Raw genomic sequence first — 27982 nt, 5'->3', positions numbered from 1 at the left:
CTTGCGGAGGAATCGGGAGCCCCGGGAGCGCTCGCCGCGGCTATGCTGGCGGCCCCCAGCGCCTCCTCCCGCGGTGACCTGGGGTCCAGGTTGGCGGAAGAAGGGGGCGGGCTGCCTGGGTATGCGGGGTACTGCAAGCGAGGAGAATCCTCTACAGCGGCGGGTCCCGTGTTCCCAACTCGGGAAGTCCCGGAAAGCCCAGGACACGAAAGGCTGGCGAGCGCACAGTAGGTCGCCTCCGGCACGTGCCAGGAGCTCCACATCCCACCCCCTGGTCCCCAGAAAACTCTCGGCCAGAGGTGCCCTTGTGACGTAGGGGTTGGGGGAGGGGGCACTGGCCGGGTGTAATGACTGAGCCTGGCAAGGCGTAGTTTCGCATCGCCAAGTGGGAGCGAAAGGGTTACAGGACTGACGCAAACTTGCGCCAGGAAACTGAGGGTTAATGATAAAAGCCTTACTTCAGTAATGATTAACCTGCCAATTCTCCCCATCCCGGATCTCTTAGGGAACCTGTATGTGATACCCTGTGCAAGGTGACCCATTGTTTGAGTCCCTTGAGGGTTTTGGGGTGAGGGTGTGTGTGTGAGTATTTTGTCCTGCGGTTTAACTTAATTATGTAGAGGGTTAACATGGAAGAGCTTAAAATGAGGTTTGGGGGAACGAGTGTTCTGAAAACCAAGGGTAAAGCTTGTGTGTGCCTGCGTGTGTGTTTGTGTGTGTGTAGCAGGTTGTATTGTAACAAGGTATGTGTTGTGTGCGTGTGTGTTTTGAGCCCCAGTGACCTGTTTCCTTACTGTATCATCCTTGGCACACTACACAGCCTAAACTCAGAAAGATGATAGTTAATGGGTGCTGACAAGAGTTTTAACCGCCCATGCATCTGCGTTTGAGGAATCTGCCCCTCTCTTTCACCTCTTAGAGGTATTACTTTGGAGGAGTTTGTGTGTGTTCTTCCATTAGCGACTGTTAACTCAAGCAGGTGAAACTTGATGTAAAGAAGCTGTTGCTAGGCTATATGGAACATGGAAGCTTCTGGTTTTGTTGAATTAAAAAAAAGCTGAAATCTTGACTATATTTAGGATATAAAGGCCTCTTCCCCTCCCCTTTCTCAATCCTGTAAAGTCCACTGGGAATGAGCAGTCCATCCAGTTCTGGGAGCAGGAGATCTTACCAAAACCCTACCCAGAAGAGGAAACACATGCCCAGAACCTCTGAAGATGCCTCCAGAGGTCCCGGGAAAGAGAATTTAGGGGAGGGTTTGCATCACTGGCCAGGGGATAAGGATAACTGAAGCAGGTGGCAGATACTTTTTTTAAAAATTGGGTATCTTTGAGCCTGGTCTTGAACAGTTTAGGTAATTAAACTTTGTTATTGCTGTTTAGTTGCTCACTCATGTCTGACTCTTTGCGGCCCCATGGACTGTAGCCTTCCAGGCTCCTCTGTCCATGGAATCCTCTAGGCAAGAATACTGCAGTCGGTTGCCATTTCCTTCTCCAGAGGATCTTCTCGACCCAGATATTGAGCTCCAGTCTCGTACATTACAGGTGGATTCTTTACCTCTGAGTCACCAGGGAAGCTGCAGTTAAACTTTAGGTTTAGGTAATTAGACACAAGATAAAGGGTGATGAAGGATAGGATAGTTTTCTATTGATGGTCCTCAAAATGAATTCTTTGTATATTTTAAAAGTTGAAATTCATCCCTATCTAGAGATGGAGTCTTTGTGTTTATCGAGCTCTGCCCATCTTACATGTCTCTCAAACAAGGGACACAGGTTTTTGTGATAGGCCCAGTATTCTTTTGGGCTTTTAAGTGGTCTAATTAACCTGGGTGAGGGGAAATTCCTGTGTCTGCTTTAGTCTCTTATTTCAATGCTCACAGGGGTTCTCTTCTCATCAATTCAAAATGGCAACCTTGTGAAAAACTCAATATATTTCCTTAAGCTAATTCCCCAAAACATTAAAAAAAAATGTGTATCTTTCTGATTATTAAAGTAATACCGGCTTTTTATTTAAAAGATTCAGAGAAGAATGAGAATATATGTCACTCATGTTACCACTCCAAGATAGCTATTTTTGACCTATGACTATATAACTTTTCCTGTCTTTTTCTTTGCGTATATTTTAAGTCAATTTCACATGCTCATTTCCCACAGTTCTTTTGTAGGGGAGAGACGAGTAGCCTGCAGCCTGTAGCCTGCAGCCTGTACCCGTTTTGAGGGTTGATAAGATAGGAGCTGCCTAGGGAACTCCCCAGGCAGTGAGGTCCTCCACTTGTTCCCTCCCCCTTCCTACATTCCACCTCATTGCTGTTCCCTGGACAAACTGTACTTTCTCATCTTCTCATGCTCTTCTCTCTGCTAACAATGTCCCGTCCTCCCCTCCTTCACTCTTCTTATCTGAGTGGCTCTTAAACTCATTGTGGTGGGTTTCTAATAACGATATTTTGACCATCCCTTAATAAATACATGAATACACTTGTTAAGTTGCATGCATATTTCATTGAGTGTGTGTAATCTAGAACATAACACTGAAATGCAGTGCAAGTAGAAGTAAAAATGTTGTTTTCTTCCTGCACCCCAGTGGGTTGTATTGGACACTGCTTTGGAAACCGGTGGTCTGTTTCCTACTTCTTCAAGATCCAGGTCGGGGGTCCCCTACTCTCTGAAACCTTTGTGTGTCATCTTGTCCACGATCTCATGGTAGTGGTTGCACATTCGTCAAGTGACATTGATCCCTGCCCTCCACTAGACTGTAAGCACCTGTGCAAGGCAGGGGTCATCTCTAGTCCAGCACTTAGCAGAGTAGTTGGCGCACTAGGTATGTTTGTTGAATGTATGAATAAATGAAAATCATTATAATAGACAGCTCAGATGATGGGGTTACAAAGAAATTTGCTGTGCTTTGCAGAATCTAACCAGGAGGAGAAAAGGGAAAGTGTGTGCTGAGAAGTTAAGCTGGAAAAACGTGAAAGGCCTTTCGTGGCATGCTGGAAGGTTTGGATTCATCCAAAAATGACTGTGAGTCATAGTCACACAGCACGAGGGACAAGATTAGATCTGTGGCTTTGGAAGGGCCACTTTGGTTCTGGGGGCTGATCGGTTAGAGGTGTCGGGCTAGTCTCGGTGAGAGATGCTGAGGCCCTGAATACAGAGTGAAGAGCACTGCTCAGGAACTGTTTCGGAGGTGGCCCTGGGAGAGTAGGTGACTGGCTCCCTGAGAGAACGGTGTGCGTGCTCAGTCGTGATATTCCCGACCTAGGAACTGAACCCATGTCGCTTGTGTCTCCTGCATTGGCAGGCGGATTCTTTACCACTGCACCTGGGAAGCCCCTGAGAGAACGGAATTGGAGATAAAGAAGATTTCTAGCTTCATGAAGGGCCGGAAGAGGAGCAGGAAAAATCAAATCAAACTGACTTTGATTTGGGACCTGTTCACTTTGGGGGTACTCATGGGAGGTCCTGCTGCCATTCAGCTTTTCAAGCAGGGGGCTGCAGATAACCAGGCAAAAGAGTCAATGAATTCTTGTGCTTACGGTCTACTCACAATATAGTGCTCTATGCTACTACCTGGCATTGCTCTTCTTTATCTCCCTGGTGTGTGAGTATCCTCTTTGCCCAGCAAGGTTATGTCATGCCTTGCTTGCATGGACTGGTATTGTATCATATGCTTTTATATTTGCCTCAGCATCTGAGCACACAGTCCAAGGCATAAAGTAAGCATTCATTAAATACTTGGTGATTGATTAGTACCAAGCTTGTTAAAATAAGCAAAAAAGAAAAAAAAACCAAAAATGCTCCTTCAAATGCTCTATCCTCGCCAATGCTTTTCTCTTATTAAAAGAATCTAATGAAGCTATTCCTTTCTTTCAGAAAGCATAAAGGATGTTCTTGGCAGAAAGATAAAGATTGCATTGAAGAAGAAAGTAAAGCTGGAAGTGAAGGGAGACAAAGTTGAAAACAGAGTGCTGGTAAGTATTAACTTTTTTAAAGTCTGGAAGTGAAAATGTTTTTCCCTCTATTGTTTTGATTGCCTAATTTTCATGCAGTGCTTGTTCTGTATTTTATATTTTCTTCAAACGTTCTGATGCCCATTTTCTCCTAGGTGAGCTGCAATATTTGCCCACTGAAAGTTAAATTTTAGGGACTGAAGTTTTAAAATGTATTGTCTTTCTTAAAGTTGTAAGTCACCCTCCTCTCGGTCGTCTCCTAGAGACCATTTTCAGGTTGTTTGTTGAAAGTTGGATGTTAAAGGGAGCTTGCTTTTTACTTTTGCTGTGGCTGAGTATCTGATCCTGTTTGTGAGGACTTTGAAGGAGTTTTAAAAAAATTCATCTCATGTCAGTTTAATTATTAAATTTTCTCAAATGTTATATCCATATCCATCCAATATCCGGATCCATTGGTTTGGGGAGCACAGTGCCAGCTTGATCTTTGCCCTGTCTTCAGTGCTTTCTTTGAGTCCTTGAGGGCTCTGGTAAACGGTAGTTGAGCAGATTTGCAACTGCTAAGGCCCATGGCACTTTCATTGCATGAAATGTAGCTAAGATTAACCCTTAGCCAATATGTGAGTACCACCAGTCTGGTGTCTTAGGTATTTAGTATGTCTGCTGGTGTTGATGGAACTTGAGGGGCTCCTTCCAACTTGGGAGAGGAGTTGCTTGGGGGCTTGAGGGATCAGCCTGTTGAACACAGGATTGTTAGGGAGTTGTCAGCGCCTGAGTCGTACCTTTAGGGAGGTGAAAAGTCTTCTGTGTAGTTTTAATGGTTTCTGTGTTGAAATTGTGGCAAACCTTAAGCTTAGGTAAATACACCTGGCTTGTGTTTTTGTTAGAGAGAATAGTCTGTTTACTCTTATTTATCTTTTTATCATTAGAAATTGTCAAACATATGCAAAAGTAGAGAATAGTATATTAAACTTTGTATCCTTTTCATCCAGCTTCAACAGTTTTCAGTATTTCAAGAATATTGTTTTATCTCTTGCCAATTTTCCCCCCTTCCCCCTTCTGGAGTATTTTAAAACCTCAAGCATGTGTCATTAAAAGAATATTTTTAATATTCTGTTTCTTCATTTGAAGTTGCCACAGAATTTGAAATATCTTTCTCATGGCAGCTGTCTTAAGAATCTCTTTAAAACATCTGACTGCCTTCTCCTATGGATGGAAGGATTATGCTATTTATTGATGGATGACTTCTCTCTGTGTACAAGTCAGGATGGCAGAGAAATTTAAGTGGAAAAACTTGATGGAGTGACTTTTGCCCTGCAACGAAACGTGTTTACCCAGACTGTATAATTATGGTTATCAATAGCAGAAGTGATTGGTATCATCATTCTGCTTCAGTTTTGATAAAGGGTAAATTTCCTTAAGGTGTGTTTTACTTAATATTGTGTAGCCGGAGGGTACAGGTATGTTTCGGCAGTGGTAGGGTGGAGAGAAGAAATTTTGTTCCTGCCACTTGTTTTACATGTTTACTGCACAAGATGGGTTCACCTTTTTACTATTCAAATATCAGGTCGTGTTTCCTGCAACAGTCTAACCTGGTATGTAGTGCTAGTTGGTATGGACACTATTCATCAGCATAAGAAACCCATGTCATGAGTAAAATTTGCAAAGACAAGTTTAAACATCAAATAAAATAATGTTAGCACCCTTAAAAATTAGTTATGATTGGTACTTACTGTTAAGATTTTTTTTTTGGGGGGGGGAGTTCATCTTTAGCTGGAGTTGATTAAGGTTGTAATCAAATTACAAATGTATTTGAATTTAAACATTTATCTCCCCAAATCTGGAATCTAAGCAGTTTCTAGTAGCTTAGGGTAAACTTGTTTTAGCTATTCCTTACTTGCAGGGGCAAGAATTGTTAATTGAAATATTCAAGGTTTGACAAGCTTCAGGTGTGAGCAAGATGGTCTACAAATTCACCTTAAGTTGTTGATTTTCTGAATTTAGAGAAATTCAATTACTTAAAACATTGGGGGAATCCCCTTATAATTTGTATTTCTGACTTTCTTTTGGCTGTCAGTCCCATAAAATAGGGCATATTTGAATTGGCTTGACTCAGCATTTCTTGATTTTTATTTCTCGTTTCTTTCCCTAGTGCCCTTCCTTCCTGTAAAGCTGAGAGTGACTTGGTTCCTTGTTTTTACATTTAGAGACTCTATGCTATTTCCAGCTTCCATTTTTCATAGAGAGTTTATTTTCATCTTCTCATGGTCATGATAACGAACATTTGTATAACATGTTCTGTTGAACACTTAATTATGCATTGCTTTATTTGCTCCTGCAGTAGCCCTCTGAGGTGGGCCCTCCTTACATGTGCATTTGCAGAAACTGAGATCTGGAAAAGCTAAAGAACTTGTTTCAGGTCATCCTGCTAATGAATGACAGAGTCGGGAGTTGAACCCAGGCCTGTCTTACCATTTCACCATTATACTAAAAAACTCAAACAAAACAATCCTTCAGCTTGTTGTTCGGTGGTTGCGAACTTTCACAAAGACTTGGACTTTAGAAGGATTAGAGCTCCCTGTATGGATTTGGTTGGTTGATACATTATTCATTGCTTGGTTCCACACTTGCTGAGCACGAGCCAGACACATGGTATGTCCAAGATGGACGTCGACTCTGACTTCATGGGATTCAGAGCCCAGGGTCTAGTTGGGGAGGTAGACATCTCGACAGGCAATGCTTTGAGATGTGCTGTGAGCAGGATGACTGAAAGCACACGGGAGGAACCCCTGACCCAGAGGGTCAGGGAAGACTTGCAGAAGGGAGGCAAATGTAAGCTACCACCCAATGGATGAACAAGAGTTACTAAGGGAACAGAGTAGAGACATGTTCTAGACAAAGAAAGCAGAATATGCTTGGAAGCCAGAGAGAGCTTGGCGTGTTAGAGACATATTAAGTACAGTGGGAGCAAGGGGTATGGGGTGGAAAATGGCCCAGCCTAAAGCGAATTCTTTTTCTTGCAGTCGGGATCAGGTGAAAATTGGGATTGTTTAAACAGGTCTCTTCCTACCACCTGTTCCTAATGACCACCACGTAAACTTTATCCTCTCCTCCCTCGGGAGGCCGTAGGGCCCAGCGGTTAAGGCCTTGGGCCTTGAATCCTGCCTGGTTCACACCATAGCCCAGCCACTTTATAACACTGTTCAGCCTCGCTTCCTTTCTCTGATGAAACAGGCCTTATAAAAGTATCTATTTGTAAACAGTTTCTTTTTTTTTCTATTTTTTAATTTAAATATTACTTTTTTCTTTAAAAACAAAGTTGTGTTAGGTGAGAAGTTGCTGTGTAGCACAGGGAGCCCAGTCTGTGCTCTGTAAATGGTTTCTTTGTGGATTAACTGGGATGGGTTTTAACACTGCCTAACCCACTCCAGTACTCTTGCCTGGAAAATCGCATGGACGGAGGAGCCTGGTGGGCTGCAGCCCCTGGGGTCGCTAAGAGTCGGACATGACTGAGCGACTTCCCTTCCACTTTTCACTTTCATGCATTGGAGAAGGAAATGGCAACCCACTCCAGTGTTCTTGCCTGGAGAATCCCAGGGACGGGGGAGCCTGGTGGGCTGCCGTCTATGGCGTCGCACAGAGTCGGACACGACTGAAGCGACTTAGCAGCAGCAGAACATGATCAACAAATGAGAAAGCAGAAGGAACCAAAGGATTCTGCATTCTGTTTTCCCAGTGGCACAGATGATTTCAATGCCCAGTTGTTTGTGTTACCTTGAAAGCAAGATGGAAGGCAACTGATGAAACCTGAAATTCTTAAGGTGTGTGCTGGTCCAATGAAATCAGAAATGGTAGGATATTCAGGGGAGGGTGTTTTATGGCCAAACAAGTTTGGCAATCAAACATTAAACAAAGATCAACCAGTGTCTTTACTGCACGACTTTGACTCAGAGACTTTGGTACACTCATGTGCATAGTGGATTTCTCAGAATGAGATGGAATATACTGTCGTTCTCAAACTTACATGGCCAGAAACCCTACTGACCATAGTTTGGGAAACTGGGATGGAACAGTTAAAGTGAACATGGAACAGGCTAGAACAGGCTCTCCGTCATTTGGAATGTCCTCCTAGGGGACATTCTTCGGCCTGGACTTTAATAAAGGGCTGGGCAGGTCTGCTGCAGGCCACACTGGCACTGTGCCATCTGTTTCTGTGATACTTTCCTGTCTTGTCTTTAGAGGGTGTTATTAGGAAGTGATTCTGTGTTAGATGGCCAGCCTTTTCCTCCCATCTGCTAATTGAATCTCCACCCAATTTTTCTAGTACCTGGACTTTTAAAAGTGGAATTTCATTCTTATACATTAAATGTTGCAGTTTTAGGTAACTGTAGACTTGCATGCATAGGAAGTAATGGGCTTCCTTGGTGGCTCAGAGGTTAAAGCATCTGCCTACAATGCGGGAGACCCAGGTTTGATCCCTGGGTCGGGAAGATCCCTTGGAGAAGGAAACGGCAACCCACTCCAGTACTCTTGCCTGGAGAATCCCATGGAGGGAGGAGCCTGGTAGGCTACAGTCCATGGGGTCACAAAGAGTCGGACACAACTGAGCGAATGGAGAGAGATCCTCTGTATCCATTATCCAGTCTCCTCTGTCTTGCAAAATTCTGGGACATGACCACGGGTTGTTGACAGTGATACTGGAAAATTTGGAACATTTCCATCACCTTAGAGATGCCTCGTGTTGCCTTTCAGGTCCACAACCTCAGACTCGCCACTGCTCTGCCTGCTGGTAGCCAGAATCTGTCTTCTATGTCCGTAATCTTGTCAGTTCAAAAGTGTCCCATAAGTATAATCACACAATATATGTGCCGTTTGGGGACTGGCTCTTTTTGCTTCTACTTAATTGCCTGGACATTGAGCCAAGTTGTGTGTGTCCATTGCACCTTTTCCGCTCTTGTTTCTGAGGAGTAGTCTGTGGTATGGACATACCACGGCTTGTTTACCCACTGTTCACTCCCTGACAGAGTTGTAGGCTATTTCCAGTTTGGGGCTGTTAGGAATAAAACTGATATAAACATTTGTTTGCAGAGTTTGGTGTGAAAGTAAGTCTCCGTTTCTCCCTTTGAAATGCCAGAGAGCATAATTGTGGGTTTGTATAGGAATTGCCTATCTCATTTTAGAAGAAGCTGTCGTTTTTCATTTTCCAGCATGGTTATATCATTGTGTAGTCCTATCGGCAACGGATGTATGATCTAGAGATTTGGTATTGTCTGGGGAAGCAAGGTGTCTCACACCCTTTTCCCACCCTCTTTCTGCTGTTGCTCGCCTAGGGGACAGCAATGTGCGCCTCTCTCTAGAACCATGCCTTTGAAGTGTGTGGAAGGCCCATTCCTGGTCTCTGCTTTGTTTTTCCTGTTTCACTTTGGGATTTGGGTTTGATCATCTTTGCCAATCCCTTATTTTACCACCTCCCTCTTACATGGGGACAGAAGCAGGACTTCCTTTCTTAGTAGACTGAGCAGGTTGAGGAAACGACATGAAACTAACCGTGTTATTCACCTGTTCCTTGAAAACACTTCATTGGCTGTTCACTTATTTAGTCTTGAAAAGTTAACCTGGAAGCTCTTTAATGTATTTTCTCTTGTTGGGCTATTTATTTATAACTTTGGAACCTCTTAGGCTTGATTGGAATAACTGTAAGTTGACTTTTAAAGTGAGGAAAAGTAAAAGGACATTATTTGGGATGTCGTTAAAATGTCTTGATGACTGTGCTGTCTTTCATTAAAATATGAGCTCCACTCACACCTGCTTATTTTTAAAAATGCATGAAAAAGAGAATAAAGCTCACCTAAGAGTTTTGTAAGCATCCAGCCCATCTAAGCATGAATTAATGAAAACTTCAGTCTCTGATACAGAAAGCATTGCTCTTCTACATGAGGCCATACTCACTTTGCATGACTAGTCTGTTTAATATTTCCCTAATTCCCCCATCTCCTAACACCTGATTCAGCAGCATGACCTAGGGTGTAGTCACTTCTCAAATACTCACACTGGAATTTTTGTTTTGTAGCCACGTTCAGGTGATACTAACCTTTCCAGACTTAAAAACAAAAAACAAAAAACAGTTGTACCATTTAAAAGCACATATTTTATCATGGGCCAGTAAAATAATGCTATTTTAGGAGTTTACGTTTTGCAAGTTTATTATTTAAAATCCAAATAAATCCAAATAAACTAACAAAATCCAAATAAATCCAAAATAAACTCATTCAGTGATTTCCATGAGGGTGTTTTTTCTTTTCTTTTTTTAATTTTTCATGAGGCTGTTTTGATGAACATATGTCAGAAATAGAGGGGAGATTAAATTATGTTTTGGCTGCTTAGTATAGAGTGTCCCTATTTACCTGTTAAGTAGTACAAATATCACAGTTTTTATAATAGCTAACTTTTGCAATCTCAGGATGCTTTCCAAATAGATAGAGATGGGGGTGCTTTATCCTGACAATTTGGAAAGTTTTAATCAGTCATATCTATTTGCAACCCCATGGACTGTAGCCTGCCAGGCTCCTTTGTCTGGAATTCTGCAGGCAGGAATACTGGAGTGGGTTGCCATGCCCTCCTGTAGGGTATCTTCCCGACCCATGGATCAAACTTGAGTCTCTTATGTCTGCTGCATTGGCAGATGGGTTCTTTACCTAAGTGCCACATTTATCCTGAGTGCTGCACAAAAATGGAATATCCTAACAGCAAACTTTACCTCATGGTTGATTGCTAATAAGTTAAATGTGGTATAGTATCAAGTCACGTGTTTGTGTTTTCCTCCTACCAGCTGTAAGAATGAAATTCATGTCAGATGTTTGTAGATTGCAGTGGCTCCTGAAGAAATACTGTTGGAAAATCATTGTTCTAGGCCCCCAAGTTTACTTCCCTCTGCAGGAAGCTCTTGTACCAGTTGTTGGGTAATTTGAACAGTTCTCTTTGTGAAACTCTTAGGAGTCTCAGCTTTTAAGGATCACTTACAATTCAGTGCACAGGTAGTTTTCAAAGCACCTGGGTGAAGTTACATGCCTTTAGAAAATGGAGCTTTAGAAGATGGCAATAGCATTGCAATGATCGTCAGGAGTGGGTATCAGAGAATGCACATGGTTGCCAAGGGTCCTGGTAAAACTTCTGGGAAACTCAAAATCAGAGAATGTGTATTTGAGTGCTTTGGAATTTATCCCTAGTCAGAGCTGGGGCTCCCATTGATCTCTGGTCAGGGGGTTGGAGGCAGGCTCTGGCTCTGGGCATGTGTTTCCAGGAGGTAGTTCTGGCCAACTTGAACTTGTTACCTGAGCTGCGTTTACTTTCTACTTTTCTCATCTGCGTCTGCCCCAGTTTCTTTTGTAGTTGAGTTAGATGAGTCAAATGACCGTGGGCAAGAAGCTGTTGAACATACATCAGCCTGGTGTAACTTTTCATTGTTTCTTAAAAAGATACTGTCTTGCAGCCTCTGGGATTTAGGCACCCTGGGAAAGGGCGTTTAGGTCCACCCTGCGGGAGGGGAGAGGGAAGGGAGGAGAGGCAGTATTGGAGTCTTGTGAAGGGGGGCACTGTGGACAAGGAGGAGCCCAGAAATCTAACCAGCATATGCAGTGAATTGGGAGAACTCCTTTTTTCTTGGTTGTGAAACAGAAAATAAAATGGGCTTTAGTGAAAGGTTACTGTAGCAACTTTGTTTCATTTCATCAGAAGCACTGTTAATATCTGTTGTTAAATTGAAAATGCAACTAAAATCTGAAGGATAGAACTTTTCTTTCTCCTCATCCTCCCCTTTGATAAAAAGCTTGCTGTGTTTTAACAGAATACAAGGATTTGGATTGGGATACATGGGGCCTATTGTTGTCTGAATCTTTGTTCCTGTGCCCCAGTACACACACACAGACTCTCTCTCTCACTCAAAATCACTTTCCTCAACTCTTTGAGAAAAGAGGGGTAAAATAAAAAGGAAAGAAGGATGGAGTGTGTGTGTGTCAGAGAATAAAACCGTGTTACTTTCACCCACTGTTCCTTTCCCTCACCTTGGTTTTGGGAGAGCATTTTTCTTTTCTGAAAACATTATCTTTCGATGCACATTGGGCAGCAGCTCTCTTAGACTCCTTAGACATGCTAAGTGCACAGCAAGTGCTGTTAGAGGTAGAAGCAGGGACATACAAATGCCTAGAACTGTACTGAATGATTAAAGGCAGGAGGAGAAGGGGACGACAGAGGATGAGATAGTTGGATGGCATCACCGACTCAGTGGACGTGAGTTTGAGTAAACTCTGGGAGTTGGTGATGGACAGGGAAGCCTGGTGTACTGCAGTCCATGGGGTCGCAAAGAGTCAGACATGACTGAGCAACTGAACTATACTGAGAGAATCTCCAGTCTGTGGCAAGGGTCTGAGATGACTGTGCCAAGTTCCCACTAAGGAGGCAGATGTGTGTCGATTCCTACTGATCCTGGGCTTTAGGGGCACAGGAGACAATCTGGTGTGGACAGACTGGCTTAAGCTGACCTTGGGGTGTTTGTTCAGATCTGGCCCCAGAGGATCTTGGGGCTAGAGGGCTCCTGGTAGCCATCTAACCAAGCACCCTGGCCTATGAGAAGTTGCCTCTGGAGCATCCCTGATAGCTGGGTATCCACCTTTTGCTTCATTATCTTGTGATGGGAAAAGCAAGAGACTCAGAAGGCCCTTTCTGAATTTGGGCTGGAATCTGCTTCTCAATAACTTCTCTGAATTCATTCTAGTGTGGTTGACTGGAACATCACAGGACAGTTTTGTTCCCTCCTACATGAGTGTGGGTCAGGACTTTGAAGACATACCATGTTTTTCCTTGGTCTTTTAGTCCTCAGGTGAAATATTCTCACTTCCTGCAAATCTTAATCCTTGGAGAATGTTGCTTTCAGATGTTTCACTGTTCAGATCGCCTTGGTCTAGCCTCATCCTACTTTATCAGTGAGCCTTTTAAACTTTTTAAAATTTGTGGATCACAGATGTTGGGCATACACTGTTAACCTGAATTAAACAACCTTTCTCAGAGCCTTCAGTGGCCTTTTGTGGATTGTGCCTCTTGAAGGGGGCCATGTGGTGTGTGGCATCAAGAATCTGTTCTTCAGACCCTGTAGGAAGCACTGATCTGGGTGCAGCTGGCCAAGGCAAGAATACCAGTGGCACGTTGCTTTGGCCAAATGAAAGTTTTCTCGTTGTTTTTAAAATGTTGAAAGTATCTATGCTATTTGCTTTACTAACAAGTTGTAAAATAGGAAAGGAAAATTGAAGCGTCACTAGTCCTATCAATTTACATGTAATCATTGGAAAAAAATCAGTATTTTCCATACTTTTATATGCTAACATACATAAACTATATGATCTATTTTAAAAATGGAATCATAAATCCTATTTTGTAATGCACTTTAAAATTTTACTTTTTGTGGTCAAAACTTTCCATGACAATAATACATATTTCTGTTTTAAATTTCTGCCTGGCACTCCATTAGCCCATAGTTAGCTAACACTAATTATGAGCTAGTTAGGTTGCTTCCAGTATTTTGCCTTATAAATGTGTATATCCTCACATTTATTTTTCTTGGATAAATTCCTGGCAGTGGAATTGCTGGCTGACAGACTTTTTAAAGGATGTGTTTATTTTTCACCTGATTGTTATTCAGGAAGTCTCAATAGAGAATAATTCCCCCACCTCATTAGTTTTATTGTCTTTAGAAAGGTTTGCTTAGCAGAGTGGCTGGTTCTCCTTTTTTTAGGTCCTTGTATTTCTTGGGCAAGGGCTTCTGAGGCAGACTTTTCCTTGCAGTTTAGGGCCCTTTTAGGTCTGCCTGATGCTTTCTCTCCTGCTGCAATATGTTTGCGGGCACGGAGTCCCTGGGCTCTGGTGTTTGATGGTGGTGGCACATGGGGTTCTGGAGTCCCAGGTCTTGGTGGACCCTGACTTGTCAGACTTGTCGGACCCTGCCGAGTCAGCCACAACTTTTTCTTGGCTGAACCCAGGCTCAGTGTGAAACTGTTGTACAATTTAGATCCTTGATCTTTGCCCTGGTTTCAAGACTTTCTTGAGTCCTCAAGTGCTCTGATTAATGGTAGTTGAGCAGGTTTGCAACTAATAAGGCTCACTTTCATTGAATGTAATACAGCCAAGAAGAACCCTAAGCCAATATTCAGGTAAGCCAATAAGTATGGTGTCTTAGAAGGTATTTTAGTATCATAAGGAAAGTGGACGTGGCTTTTTCTCTGGGACAGTTCTGAAGGCAGTTGACTTTTCCTCTGTAGCTAACAGTTCATTCAGTTCATTCACTTAGTTGTGTCTGACTCTCTGCATCCCCGGGGACTGCAGCACGCCAGGCCTCCGTGTCCATCGCCAACTCCCGGAGTTTACTCAGACTTATGTCCATTGAGTCGGTGATGCCACTCAGCCATCTCATCCTCTGTTGTCCTCTGTCATCCTCTGTCTCCTCCTGCCTTCAATCTTTCCCAGCATCAGGGTCTTTTCAAGAGTCAGATGTTCGCATCAGGTGGCCAGAGTATTGGGGTTTCAGCTTCAGCATCAGTCCTTCCAACGAATATCGAATATTCTGTAGCTAACATCCATCTCTTAAGTGGCAATGATCCTCCCCCCACCCAGCCCCGGCACCTGTAGAGTAGCTCTTGCTTCTCTTCTACTTCCTCACGCTCTCTGTATCTCCCCACCCCTGAGGGGGCATGTCCAGGTCACCAGGACCTGTGGGCTCTCCCTCACTGAGCAGCTCCTCCTGGAGCCCCATCTTCCCAGATGAGTCCCTCCAGTGTTCAGCATTCAGCCTGCGTTTCTTTCGTTTCAGTGCTGCCCTTGGGTGCCGCGTTGCCTATGGTTGTCTTTCCTTCCAAGACGGGCAGGTGGGAAGAGGGTCCTCAGGGACCTCCTTATTTGCTTCTCAGAAAACAAGCACATAGGACCCCTTCCATTTTCAGAGTTACATGCTTGGTCCCAGTGTGAAACAGACAAGGGAAAAACAAAACAAAATCAGAGTTCTGAAAGTTAATAAGAGTTAATAATAATGTTAGTAAAGTTTTGCAAAGTCTCTTTTAAGACCACTTCTCTGCAGTTTGATCCCTGACTTCTGGTCCTAAGGGGCCCAGCAACACTCCTGTGGAATCTGAGCTACAGTATGGCTAGTGACGTCCCGGCTGGTTGGTTAGGTGTTGCTGCTGCTGCTAAGTTGCTTCAGTCGTGTCTGACTCTGTGCGACCCCATAGATAGCAGCCCACCAGGCTCCCCCATCTCTGGGATTCTCCAGGCAAGAACACTGGAGTGGGTTGCCATTTCCTTCTCCAATGTGTGAAAGTGAAAAGTGAAAGTGAAGTCGCTCAATCGTGTCCGACTCTTAGCGACCCCATGGACTGCAGCCCACCAGGCTCCTCCATCAATGGTTAGGTGCTACCCGGGGGCATTTTCTGTTTGCTGAATTCATCTGTCTGAAATCAGTTCTTACTAGCAACCAAAAGATGATTGGACCATTCCCCATAGGCATGAGAATGGAATGAAGACCTGGAGAGAAGCATTTTTGGTTCTTGGACAAATCAATTTGGTACTCAGAAAATCTCAGCTCTTTTTCTTTTAAGTTGCCACTGGCCAGTTTCTGCTCTTTGCCTGTGTCCTTGGAGTAGCAAAAATGTTGCAGTCTGGGGAAACTTTTTGTTCAACTTAGTTCACTGAATCACAGGTACTGCTTGTGCTGATGGAAATCAAAACCAGCCTGCAGAGAAAGGCTGTAGTTCATTTGGCACTTGGCTTCTTTGTGTGGCTGTTTCCATTTAAATCTCCTGGGCATCCCGCTCCTTATCAGAACTTTTATCCCCTCAAAATTCATCTTTGCTGAATAAACTGTGAAGTTCTGGGAGCTGTTGCCTTTTCAACAGTTTGCCTCTCTAGAAAAAACTCTTGAAGTTCAAATAGCCCTTAATCCTCCATCATTTTATACTCCTCCAAGTGGTCTTTGTGAGGAACATGGTGTGTTATCTTGGTTCATTATTTAATATTTCTCTTTCTTCACAAGTACTGGATGCAAGAAGTTGGTCCAGTCCTTTCCTGTCCTGTGTTGCTAGTTAACAAAGCACTTGGAGCAAAGGGGAGGCTATTAGCACTTTGTCACTTGGAGTTTAAGGGTCCTCCCACTTGTGAGAGTTAAGTCTCTGCATCTGTCTTTATACTGACAGTGTGCGGGTTGTTGGTGGACTGAACAAGTGTTGTCAGCGACGCTGTGTTTTCAGGAAGCCTTCCTGCCGTGTCCCTTTTGGCTGGCTCTTGTTCTCCGGGAATAGCCGGTTTCTCTATCCACCAGAGAAGGGCTCCTTATCTTCATATTCTGGAGAGCTTGTGGAGTAGTTAGCCTGAAATTCAGGGATGGCTTTTTCTTTTTAAATATCTTCGTAGACATTTTATACTTCCCACTCTGTTAGCAACTTCCTCAGTGTTAGGGGATTAATCTGCCTGGGTTAGAATCCTAAAACTACTGTCTCTACTGTCTAATGATGGGTAAGTCATTTAACTGAAGTCTGTGCTTCACTTTCCCATCTATAGAATGGGTGTAATAATAGAACCTACCTTGAGACTTGTTTTGCAACTTAAATGAAACATTCCATATATAATATTTCAAATAGTGACTGGCATAGAGCAAGTCCTCAAGAAGGCTTAGCTCTGATTGCTGTTGAGAAGGCTGCTACAGTACACCATGCTAAATGTTCTGATCTGAGAACCTGGTTCTATATCCACAGTCATAGATGACTTGGGTATATTTTATATAAATTTCCCCAACAAAGTACTTCTACTTTGCCTCTTTTCCTGGCTTTGTGCAAGATACCTGTTTTGATGTTTCTTCTGCTCAGAGCCCTTTAAACCCATATTGGCTGTCTCCACAAATGGCTTTAGGATTTTTTTCACTCTGCTGCTCTTAAAGAGGGTACATGGATTTTGAAAGAAAAACTTTCAGAAAGGATTTAGGTGTGTGCATTGTTGAGATATATGTCTCTGAAGACAGGACTGTACATTTTCTGTGGATACCATTTTGGCCTCCTTTTCCCTGTGGATCTGAATGTGTCCAGAAGTATACTCAAATCTTTCTTTCACTTCCAAGTTAGATCTCAAAAAAGCCCAAAGGTCAGTTGTTGCCCCCGCCTCTCCCTAGCCCCGTTCATCCCTGTGGGGCTGCTGTGGGCCTTGCCACCTGTTCTTGGTGCCTCACTCAGATTCCTTCCTCTTGGGTTTTGGTTCTGATGGCTTTTGTTGGATGTGAGGGGCTTTATTGGGGTTCATGGGCTTCTGTAGTTCTGCTTTTCCACACTTGAGGACGCCTGGGCGTGCTTGAGACTCAGTCCTCCAGGCCATGCTGGATTCTCAACTTTCTGAATAACCTTTAGATCAGTGTTTCTCAGGCTCAGCACTGTTCCTGACATTTGGGACCCGATAATTCTTTGTTGTGGGGGCTCCCTTTGTGTTACAGGGTTTTTACCAGCATTCTTTGTTTACTCACTGGATGCCAGCAGCTCCCTTCCCTTCTCCCGGTTATGACAGTTTCAAGTGTCTCCAGATATTCTCAGGTATTCTCTGGGTGGCAGAAATGCCCTCAGCTGAGAACCAGTGGTTTAGATCAGCCGGTCTCCACGTGACAGAGGGCAAATGCATACATTATCATACTTAGCTTAGAAAGTTATATTGAGGTCTGAAAATTCACAGTTCTATAGTACAGCTCTAAAAATCCATACGCGAGTGGATTTAAAAATACTTTAAAAATAAGTATTTATTTAAAACACTTATTTTTAGGTATTTATTTTTGAAGTATTTAGATCCCTATATCTGTATACAACAGAAAGAACAGATGGCACCAAACAGAGCTTTGTCTTCTTTTAAGATACCTAATCTTAAAACCATTGGTTTGGCCACTGGTTCTCAGTATGTGGTCCTGAGAATGGCAGCTTTAGCACCACCTGGGAGCTTTTTAGAAATGCAGATTCATGGGTGTCCCATCTAGAGCCATTGAATCAGACTCTGGGAGCGGGCCCAGCAGTCTGCTGTAACAAGGGTTTCAGGTGATTCAGAGGCACACTGAAATCTGAGCAACACTGAGATGTTACTGAGATGTCTCAAGTAAGCTCCAACTAAGATACCTGTAGACTATGCCCTACTGAGAAATAAGTCATACTCCACCATATTAAGAACTTTGAAATCACATTAGGAGAATGTCTTTTACTAGGCAGGTCATGCTAGATCTCTGTTGGTCATATTGGTGCCCTCTGAGAGCTCGTCATGTCCACAGCTGCCTTTCCAGGGTTTCTTTTCCTCAGCATCCCTGAACCAGGGGTGGCTGTGACTGCCAAGGCAATCCTCTGTAGGTCGAACAACTGTCTATATCTCTCAGCTCCGCCCAAGAGGACTGATCTGTAATGGACAGAGATTCTTCCCCTTGGGAGTCTGAGGCGTGGAGAGAAGCAAAAACAGAAGGAGCAGAAGGCATGAGGCAGAGAAGAAAGCCCTGTAGAAGTAGAAGCCGTGGAGTGTGAAGAGGCTGTCAATACACCAGCTGTGGCAAGAATAGGAGCAGGAAGAGGCTGACAGAGCTCTGGACAGCTGCTTTCGGAGGGCGATTCCAAAAGCTGAGTAGAGGGAATCAAACTATTGATTGTATCTTGGAAGAGTATTTCTTAGTTTTCTATGAGATCCAACTGGGCAGCTACAGTTGGGGTTTCCAGTCTTTCTGGCCTCTCTATGTATCCTCATGGTAGATCATCATTTGCTGAGGCAGTTTCAATTTATGTCTCTTCTTTGCCACCTGGACGAGCCCAGCAAATCCATACTTGGATTAGAAGACCGGCTTCATGGCCTGCTGCTTCCCTGAAGCAGAGATTCAGCCTGGCTATGCCTCAGGAGCACCCAGGTGGCCCCCACCTGTTTTAAAACACTCTCTGTTTGGGATCCCAGTAGGCAGTTGAGGTTAACCTTACAGGAAAGAATGAGTGATGGAAGCTGTCTGGTTCAGCATGTTATCTTGACTTGCCCCAAAGAAACCTGCCTGGAGAATATTTCAGGAAACCTCAGGCCTGGTTTTTACTTCCTTAGGGTGGAGCAAAGATGCCAACTCTCTATAGTCATTCCAAGGATCTATTGCGTTGACTCCAGCAATGTTTCCTCTTAGCATTTCCTGTGAAGGTATCTCGGTACCATCTCTTTTGAGGGATATGCTAAGAGTTAGACCCTTAAAAAACACACACAATGGAAATACAGGCAGTAGAAGGCTGAAATGAACCTTGTGAATAGTTTTCTAAAAATCCAGTGGGCCTACAGAAATTTTTCCAGTTTGAATTATTGGCATCGCCCCTGTATAGTTTTAATGTCTCCCTCATCTCCACAGTCGTCTCTTCCTCCCTCTCTTTCCCATTAAAACCGGGGAAAGAATACAAGTACCTTCATGTAGCACATCAATTGGATTCTTTACACAAATCCCTCTGAAAGGGAGTGAGTGGAGAGACAGAATATTTTACATTGTTGTCTGAAGGTTGGCTGAGTTCCCTTAGGGTAATAGATTCTGGGAATGTAGGCCAGTGCTTGTTTTCAAGTCCGGCTTAAAACATTTGGGGCCTGACCAAGAACATAATCAGGATTCTCTTATTCTCAAATTAGTATCCTTGAGGAGATTGTCAACTGCTCCAGAGCCTAGGGCTCTTTCCATATTGTACTTGAGTATCAAGCTCCTCTACCTCTAGTAGTGATCTGTTCATGGTGGACAGAAGAGTCGCTTAGTAAAGGACCCAGGCCTGGAGCATAGCTCTCAAGCCCCACCTGGTTTTCTCAGGGACTCGGTTTGTGTTAAGGGCTTCCCTGGTGGCTCAGATGGTAAAGAATCTGCCTGCAATCCAAGAGACCTGGGTTCGATCCCTAGGTCAGGAAGATCCCCTGGAGAAGGGAATGTCAACCCACTCCAGTTGTCTTGCCTGGAGAATCCCATGGACAGAGGAGCCTGGTGGGCTGCAGTTGCAAAGAATTGGACATGACTGAGCGACTATCTCACCCACCCACACCCACACCCACACAGGACCCAGGCCTGGAGCACAAATTTCAAGTCCAGACTAGTTTTCTCAGGGACCTGGTAAGTTTCTTTAATCAGTAGCCTTATCTGATGTAGTGCATCTTTAATTTGGCTTTGTGTGGGATGCAGGGATTAATAACAGTGATCCAGCAATGTGGTGGGGTGGGGCAATGGTCAGCTGCAGACACTGGGACTGGACTCTGCTTCTATCAGAATGATTAGTGCAGTCAGGAAAGTCATGGAGTGCTCCCTGCCTCAGTCACTTGAGCTCTACTTGCCATTATGCCCAGTTCCTAACCTGGGAGGTTATGCGATGCTTCAAAAGAAAGGTGGTTCCAAAAGAAAGGTGGTCCTGTCTCCCTGCTCTGCTGCTGTCTTAGGAATGTGAACCTTTGTGCAAATGAGTCATTCTTTTGTTTCTGTTCCTGCACATCATGTCAGAGAGAGTGATTTATTTCCTGTTTGTGAAGGCTTGGTTTCATCAATTACATGGGAGAGAAATTGGATGTACTTTCAACTTTTTGCTGGTTACTGGCTCCTCCTTTGCCTGGAAGGATAGTCTTTCTTTCCACTGTGAGAGTTGTTGATGCCGGAAAGGATTTCTTTTCTTAGGCTTTCAGAGATGACACTTCATTGCTTTTGTGTAATGAAATTATAGTGTGCGATTTTGTTATTTTTAAACAAGTAAAACTGTCATCTGAAAGTTCACCTACAGTTGTTGGAAAAGCCAAGAAAGCATCTCATTTCCTACTGGTTCTACTAACAACCGTTCTTAGCCTATAAACCTTGTGTAGCTCCAAGCCTGTTTCCTAAATTGGAGAACAAATCCTGCTCCCAAGATACGAATAAGATATGAATAGTGAAGTGCTGCTGCCTAAGTACTTTGACCCTGTGTTCCCCAAACCTAAACAGATTTCTTTTCTCTCTATTCTCAGAACCATTAGCATTCTTACTTAATGTACACTGTGTATTTCATGAAGCACCAAATAACATGTCCTAGGGCACCAGTGTTCCAAGGAACTCAGCAAGGCTGACAACTTATTTCAGTGTTTTATCTTTTACACAAAGGACCTATATATTAGAATTTGCATATCCGTTTGGACGGTTGTCGTGTCTGCTTCTGATTCTTTACAAATTAGCCAGTTGGGGAAAAAAATTGTCAAGACACATTCATCCATCCTACTTTTTAGGAAGATTTTAAAATGTTTCATTTACCAAATTATTGGTTGCCATCTGTGGGTAAAGGAGCTATGTTTGGAAGGAAGAAGACAGTGCCTTGGGGATTGAGTTAAAGAAGAAACACATGTTTCAGGAATCTTCTCAGTTGGGTTTGATTTGAGGAAGAGAAGTCAGGTCAGATATTAACCGCTTATTATAAATGTTTAGGGTAATTTCAGAATACTCCACTTTAAAACAAATTTTGAGAAATGGGGCAGGGAAAGCTCCCTTACATTAATCTCACTGACTGTGTGCAGTTTTTATTATGAGGGTGTCCTTCTCTGTAGCGCAGAGGGGCCGTCGCAGAGAAGAGGGCATAGGTTTATTGTTTCTAGTCCAGAACTAGGGGCAATGGATAAAAACGACTAGGGCCTGAGGATAGTCTTGAAACTCAAAAAATCTCCCAAACAGTCAGAGCTGTTTGCTGACTTGTGTGGCCAGTGGAGGATTGAGTTTCTTGGAACTGGACTAGTTCAAGTGCTGATTGCTTGACCTCATAACTGGGATCTCCTAAAGGACATTCAAGTAGACAAATGTGTCCTTTGATCTAAGATTCCAGGATTCAGAGTTTTCACTCCTCACTTATCATTTATGTTAAGTAGAGCTTATTAAAGATTGTAATTTTACTGTGAAAAACTGAAAACTTCTATTAGTGAGGCCAGGACAAAGCAGTTGCCAGGAACCCTTGAGTTGCACCCTGCCAGGAGAGATTGGCATCATGTTTTCGGATTGAATACCCTGTATTACTTTGAGGTTAAAATCCCGTTGGGAAGTCTGGTTCTTTGGCCTGTGGCGCGTTTGAGGCTTTGAGTTCCATCAGAGGTGGGAGAAGCTTTGTTGAACATGTTTAGCAGGGTTAGATTCTGGCATTTCTGTATCTTCTGAGCAGAATTCTCCCCCTGCTGTTATTGTGGCAAGAAAACAGGGACACTAGGTATCTGTCTAGTTGGGGAAGGGTGTGGGGCACTAACAGAGCCAGTCTCGTGGTGTGGGGACTTGGGAGACCTGAGGGTTCATGCTCATGCTTTAGAACCATCCTTAAGGTCCCTGGTGGCTCAGTGGTAAGGAATCTGCCTGCCAGTGCAGGAGACATGGGTTTGATCCCTGGGCCGGGAAGCTCCCACGTGCTGAGGAGCAACTAAGCTTGTGTGCCACAACTACTGAGCCAGAGCTCTAGAGCCTGGGGACCTCAACTACTGAAGCTCTCGTGTCCTAGGGCCTGTGCTCTGCAACGGAGAAGCCACTGTGGTGAGAAGCCTGCACGCCCCAAGTAGAGAAAAGCCCGCGCTGCGACGGAGCCCGGCACAGCCAGTCAATAAAAAATAAGTAAATAAACATTTTTTTAAAAAGTAAACATCCTTAGCTCTGCTGTTTCAGTTAATATGTGGGGACAGAAAAGCCTTCTTCTGGGAATATTGTGAGAGTAAGTGGAAAGTAGAGCTTTTAGTATTTTAGGAGAAGAGGGCCCAGTTCATTTAGTTAATAATGCATGAAGAGTTTTCTCCTTTCAGAGCCCTCATTTCTTTGCTTTTCAAAAGGTAAAATGATTCACCAGTCACCCCCCGCACCATGCTCCTCCAACTCCCCACGGTGAGCTCTGGCACTTTGCTCTAAGCGTTATCATTGCACATCAGCCGACATTGACTTTGCTGAGTAGTTAAAACAAGTGGCAGGTTGACGAGGCAGTTAGTGGTTCCATCATATGACGTGCTCTCTCAGTGCTGGTGCCCTCAGTCTCAACTTTGGACTCTTAAGTTTTATCTAGTGAGTTGTATGCAGTGGGGGCTGTTAATAATTTTGTATTTTAAAGTGGTTTTTTTTTTTTTTTTTTGTGGGTAGTACCAGCTGCTGAACAGGGAGCACACAAAACAAAGCCACACAACATTTCTCTCATGAGAACTTGGAGACCATCGTCCTCCTCTGTGACTGTGTAGCCTCGTGTAGGTTACTGGCCCCTGGGATGGGAAAGGGATGCTTGTGTCTGTCTCTACCACTGGTGACATGTCTGTTGAGTCACTATATGCCTCAATCATTAAAAAATTAAAAAAAAAAAAAAAGGTTAAAAATACATCACATGAAACTTACCACTTTAACCATTTTCAGTGTAAAATTCAGTGGCATGAACCATATTCACAATCTAACCATCACCACTATCCCTTTTCTGAAATTTTTCATCATCCCAAACAGAAACTCTAGTGAACAATAATGCCTCATTTCTTTTTTCTCTCTGCACCTGGAAACCATCATTCTATTTCCTGTGTCTATGAATTTGCCCATTTAGGTACCTCCTATAAGTAGAATTGTACAGTATTTTTCCTTTAGTGTCTGACTTATTTCATGGAGCATAATGTTTTCAAGGGTCAAGCACATTGTAGCATGTACTGGAGCATCATTTTTTTCTATGGCTGAGTACTGGTGGGCTGCAGTCCATGGGGTCACTGAGTTAGACGTGACTGAGTAACTTCACTTTGACTTTTCACTTTCATGCATTGGAGAAGGAAATGGCAACCCACTCCAGTGTTCTTGGCTGGAGAATCCCAGGGACGGCGGAGCCTAGTAGGCTGCCGTCTATGGGGTCGCACAGAGTCGGACACGACTGACACGAGTTAGCAGCAGCAGTATTTCATTGTATGGATGTTCCACATTTTATTTATCCATTCATCTGTCACTGGTCACTTGGGTTGTTTCCACCTTTTGGCCGTTGTGAATAATGTTGTGAACATTAATGTACTAGCCCCTGCTTTTGGTTCTTTTGAGTATATATCTAGGAGTAAAATTGCTGCATAGTATGATAATTCTATGTTTGACTTTGAGGAACCAGCAAATTCTCTTCTATAGTGTCCTGGTGATTTTAAAAGTGGGCAATAGTACCTGTGTTTGTAAGAAGTATTCTCAAATATTAGTCATTTGAAACTTTAAATTAGAAAATTGAACAGAGTGTATTTGTTAACACGTCATGTATTTCTGTCATGGAGTGTCCTAATTGAATTTCATTTGTTTGGGTACCTGTGTTTTGCATTTCAGTAGATATCGCTTGACCTGAGCTGCATTTTTCTATTGATGGCCACTGTTTTGGCGCTTGATATTGCAATAATTGTTGCTATGTTGATTAGATGTGCAACATCCTCTAAAATATTTTGAAAAAGAGATAAGTTTGTAAGAAACACATGGGAGTTATTTTTGAGTTTTATTTTGCCAAAGTTAAGATTTGATATTAAAGTTCTCTTGGTTGCAGAATGGGAAGTATTCCTGGTATTAACATAAATGTGAAAGAAGGTGATAAAACAGAAATGGGAGTAATAGGTATTGGGGAACAGCTTCCATTGGGAGCTGAAATAGTGTGGGAAAGAATATTATTTAGGGTTAGTCTAGGTCGTATTAGTTCTTATTTTGTTTAGATCGCTTTTTCTTTGGCCACTCTGTAGGCATGTAAACTGGGAGTTAAAAGACTTTTTTAGAGATGGGGATGGGTGAAGGATTTTTTGTGTGTGTGTGTGGTTATTGGTTTTATTTTTAATAGGCAACCAGAATTTTCACCTCTTGGGTCAGAATGTTATCCACGTATTTATAGCAAGCTTGTGTTGTCATGGTAGGTGACTGGATGTTGTTTTTCAGACACTGATAAGACCTTCAGTGAAGTAGCTCTGCAGTTATGCTCAGGCTAAAAAAAAAAAGGCTGTGTAGATTAAAAACTCCATATTGAACATATATTTTTATCAAAAGTAGCAGTTAAAAAAATAGCAGTAGCACAAAACACTGCTTTCATGACTTTAGTTTCCTTGAGCCTTTATTTCTGGTCTCTTGGTGATTAACTGCCTTCTGTAGCTGAGCCAAACTATAATTTTATAGGAATTAAGCTTAACATCAGCAGTTTGAGGTCGTAGTCCACTGCAGAACATAACATAGCTTTGAGCAGCATGGTTTTCAATGATCCTTTCTCAGTGTGGCTGAGAAAGCTGTTATTAGGCTGATTTTAGGTGGGGTGCTAGGGGTGGGGGCAGACTGTTGTACTGTTGGCCAACCTTTTCTTTTTAGAACAGTAGAAGAGTAAAAAACCCTTCAGTTTGTAATCAAGGGTATTAGAATCTAGGTTATTTTGTTAGTGAAGATGGAAGATTATTTAATAAAAGCAAAACCCATTTTCTCTTTTGGGTTTTAACCTCAGGCTGACCTGAGGTAGAAGTGTCTGCCTGAGGAGAAAGCCCACCCAGGCCTCATCATGGAGTCAATTATTTAATTCACTAAATAGTCATGGAACCTCTGCCATGCATCCGGCTTTATGGCAAAAGCCAGGGATTAAATGTAAGGGAGATAGATGCTCCCCTGCCTCTTGCAGTATAGGCCACTTCCCAGGGTTCCCCCTAGACCTTTGTTATTTTTTAGCTGCTTTGTTAAAAATATAATCCATATACAATGAGATACACCCATTTGAAGTATGTGACTCAGTGTTGGTGGCTCAGCCATGTCTGACTCTTTGTGATCCCAAGACTGTAACTCGCCAGGTTCCTCTGTCCATGGAATTTTTCAGGCAAGAATACTGGAGTGGGTAGCCATTTCCTTCTCTAGGGAACCTTCCTGACCCAGGAATCGAACCCAGGTCTCCTGCATTGCAAACAGATTCTTTACTGTCTGAGCCACTAGGAAAGCACATGTAACTCAGTGGTTATTAGTGTATTCACAGAACTGAGCATCTATCACCACCATCAATCTAAAATTGACCTACAGTTTGAGACTCTAAAAGTCTGTTACCTGCAAAAGAAACCCAATTCCTTTTAGCTCTCACCCCAATCCTCTCATCGCCCTCAGCCCCTGGCAACCACTAATCGACTTTCTGTCTCCATAGGTTAGCCTCTTCAGGATATTTCACATAAAAGGATACACATGACATTTCATGTGTGGTTTACTTCCTTTAACAATGTTTTCAAGGTTCATCCCAGCTGTAGCTTGTCAGCACTTCATTTTTATGGCTGAATACTAGCCCATTGTCTGGATATACCACATTTTGATTAACCACTCATCCATTATGGACATTTGGGTTGTTTATGCTTTTTACGTATATGCTGCTATGAACATGTGTGTACAAGATTTTGCATGAACACAAGTGTTCAGTTCTCTTAGATCCCCTAAATCTCCTTCCCATTCCACATATCTGTTACATCACAGAGGGGTCAGATAATTGTGGGAGCCAGGGAAAGCTTCCCCTGAGGATACGATGTTCCAAGCTGAGACCTGAAAGTATGATTAAAAATGGTTTTCAAACTGTAGGTCGTGCCCCATGAGTAGATTGTGAAATCGGTTTAGTGAATCATGGCTAGAGCTTTTAAGAGCTAAACTAAATAGAGTAGAAGATATCAGAGAGCATCCCTTGTGGGAAGGGTAAATATTGTGTAAAAGTAATTTTTGTCAGCTACGTGTGAGTGTATAGTGAATTGTAATGTAAAATGTACTCTGCTGTCTAGGTCGTAGAGAAGTGTGGAAGAGTAGGGATTATTGAAAAGGGAATAAGGTTATTCATCTGGAAGTCTAAATATGATCTTACTTGAAGGTGGAAAGATACAGAGCTAGAAAAGAGGATAACCTAAAAATCTGAAGATCCTTTGAAAGCTTTAAGTTCTGTGATCTCTATGCTTTTTTAAAAAATTTATTTAAAAGAATTTTTTGGCTATGTCGCATGACATGTCAGATCTTAGTTCCCCAATCAGGGATCGAACCCAAGTCCCCTGCATTGGAAGCAAGGAGTCTTAACCACTTGGGAAGTCTCTGTGCTTTTAGCATTATTCATTTATTCAAAAATATTGAAACATCTACTGTATATTGAGACTGTACTAGTTTCTAGGGATATATCGTAAGTGAGGTTTGTATGGTCCCTCTTCTTTTGGATTTTCGAATCTGGCGGGGAGACATAGAAGTAAAGAAGCAATCACAAGGACTCCTGGTAAAGCATGGTGGATTGAGCACATGAATATCTTGAGTCCTTCCAAAACACTTCTAAAATGAGAAAGCAAAGGAATAAGAGAGAGAGGCCCTAAGAAGGTGGGAGACTAGGAGCAGAGACCAGAGCGGATAAGAGCCGTCAGCAGGTTTTAGGAAGGAGCGGGAGGGGTCCCTGACTTGATCAAGCAGAGGCATTGGACTTGAAGGTCTCAAAGAGGGCCACCAATGAGAAATGAGCCAGTTGGCCCCACAGAGCTCAGACCCAGGATTTGGAAGGTCTCAGTTTGGCAGCAGTGGCTAGAGGATGTGGAACTGAAAAGAAGGATGTTAGGTGAAGGTCCCCACCTCCACGCATCAGATTCAGGTGACAGCCCCTCCTCCTATCCTGAAGGAGATGCCAAGGTTATACAGTGAAGCTGTAGATCTTTAGCCGTCAGCCCCCCGCCACCTGAGATGAGACACCTCCCTCAGAAACCAAGGACACTTGGGCAGCGTTTCTCCAGTGGGGCTGTGGTGGGGTGCAAGGGGGCCAGAAGAGGCTAAACCCATACGGATTTGTCAGAATCTCAGAGGGGCAGGGGATGTGTAGTATGCAAAATCACTCTGAGGTGATTCTGAAGGCCTTGCCTTCCCACCCACCCTTGTTTCCCAGTCACTGGTTTTCTTCCAGGAGGCTTTAGGCGCCCATCAAACTCCCGGTGCATTGTATATCCCTTGGTCAGCATGACTGATTTGAACATCCATGGTATATACACCGTGTGCCTAACCACGTGCTGTGTCCTGTGGAAGCCAAT

At 43.2% G+C, this 27982-nt stretch overlaps 1 protein-coding gene across 7 annotated transcripts in view; it reads left to right on the top strand.

The window, feature by feature from the left end:
- The window catches only part of CARMIL1 (capping protein regulator and myosin 1 linker 1), a 308279-nt gene that overhangs the window by 1312 nt on the left and 278985 nt on the right, over positions 1–27982 (top strand). For 5 of the 7 annotated variants that reach the window (XM_027524071.1, XM_027524067.1, XM_027524073.1 and 2 more), the window contains exon 2: positions 3870–3967. Coding sequence is in view for 6 of the 7 variants with exons in the window: in XM_027524067.1 (XP_027379868.1) it covers positions 3870–3967 (98 nt within the window). In the remaining variant the exon portion in view is untranslated. Of the gene's footprint in view, positions 1–106; positions 228–3869; positions 3968–27982 lie in introns of those variants that run through there. The other 2 variants (XM_027524072.1, XM_027524070.1) reach the window with 1 other exon arrangement.

This window comes from Bos indicus x Bos taurus, chromosome 23 (genome assembly GCF_003369695.1).
Source record: "Bos indicus x Bos taurus breed Angus x Brahman F1 hybrid chromosome 23, Bos_hybrid_MaternalHap_v2.0, whole genome shotgun sequence".
Lineage (NCBI taxonomy): Eukaryota > Metazoa > Chordata > Mammalia > Artiodactyla > Bovidae > Bos > Bos indicus x Bos taurus.
Note: the sequence above shows the minus strand (reverse complement) of the source record. Positions and strands in the feature narration are given on the sequence as shown.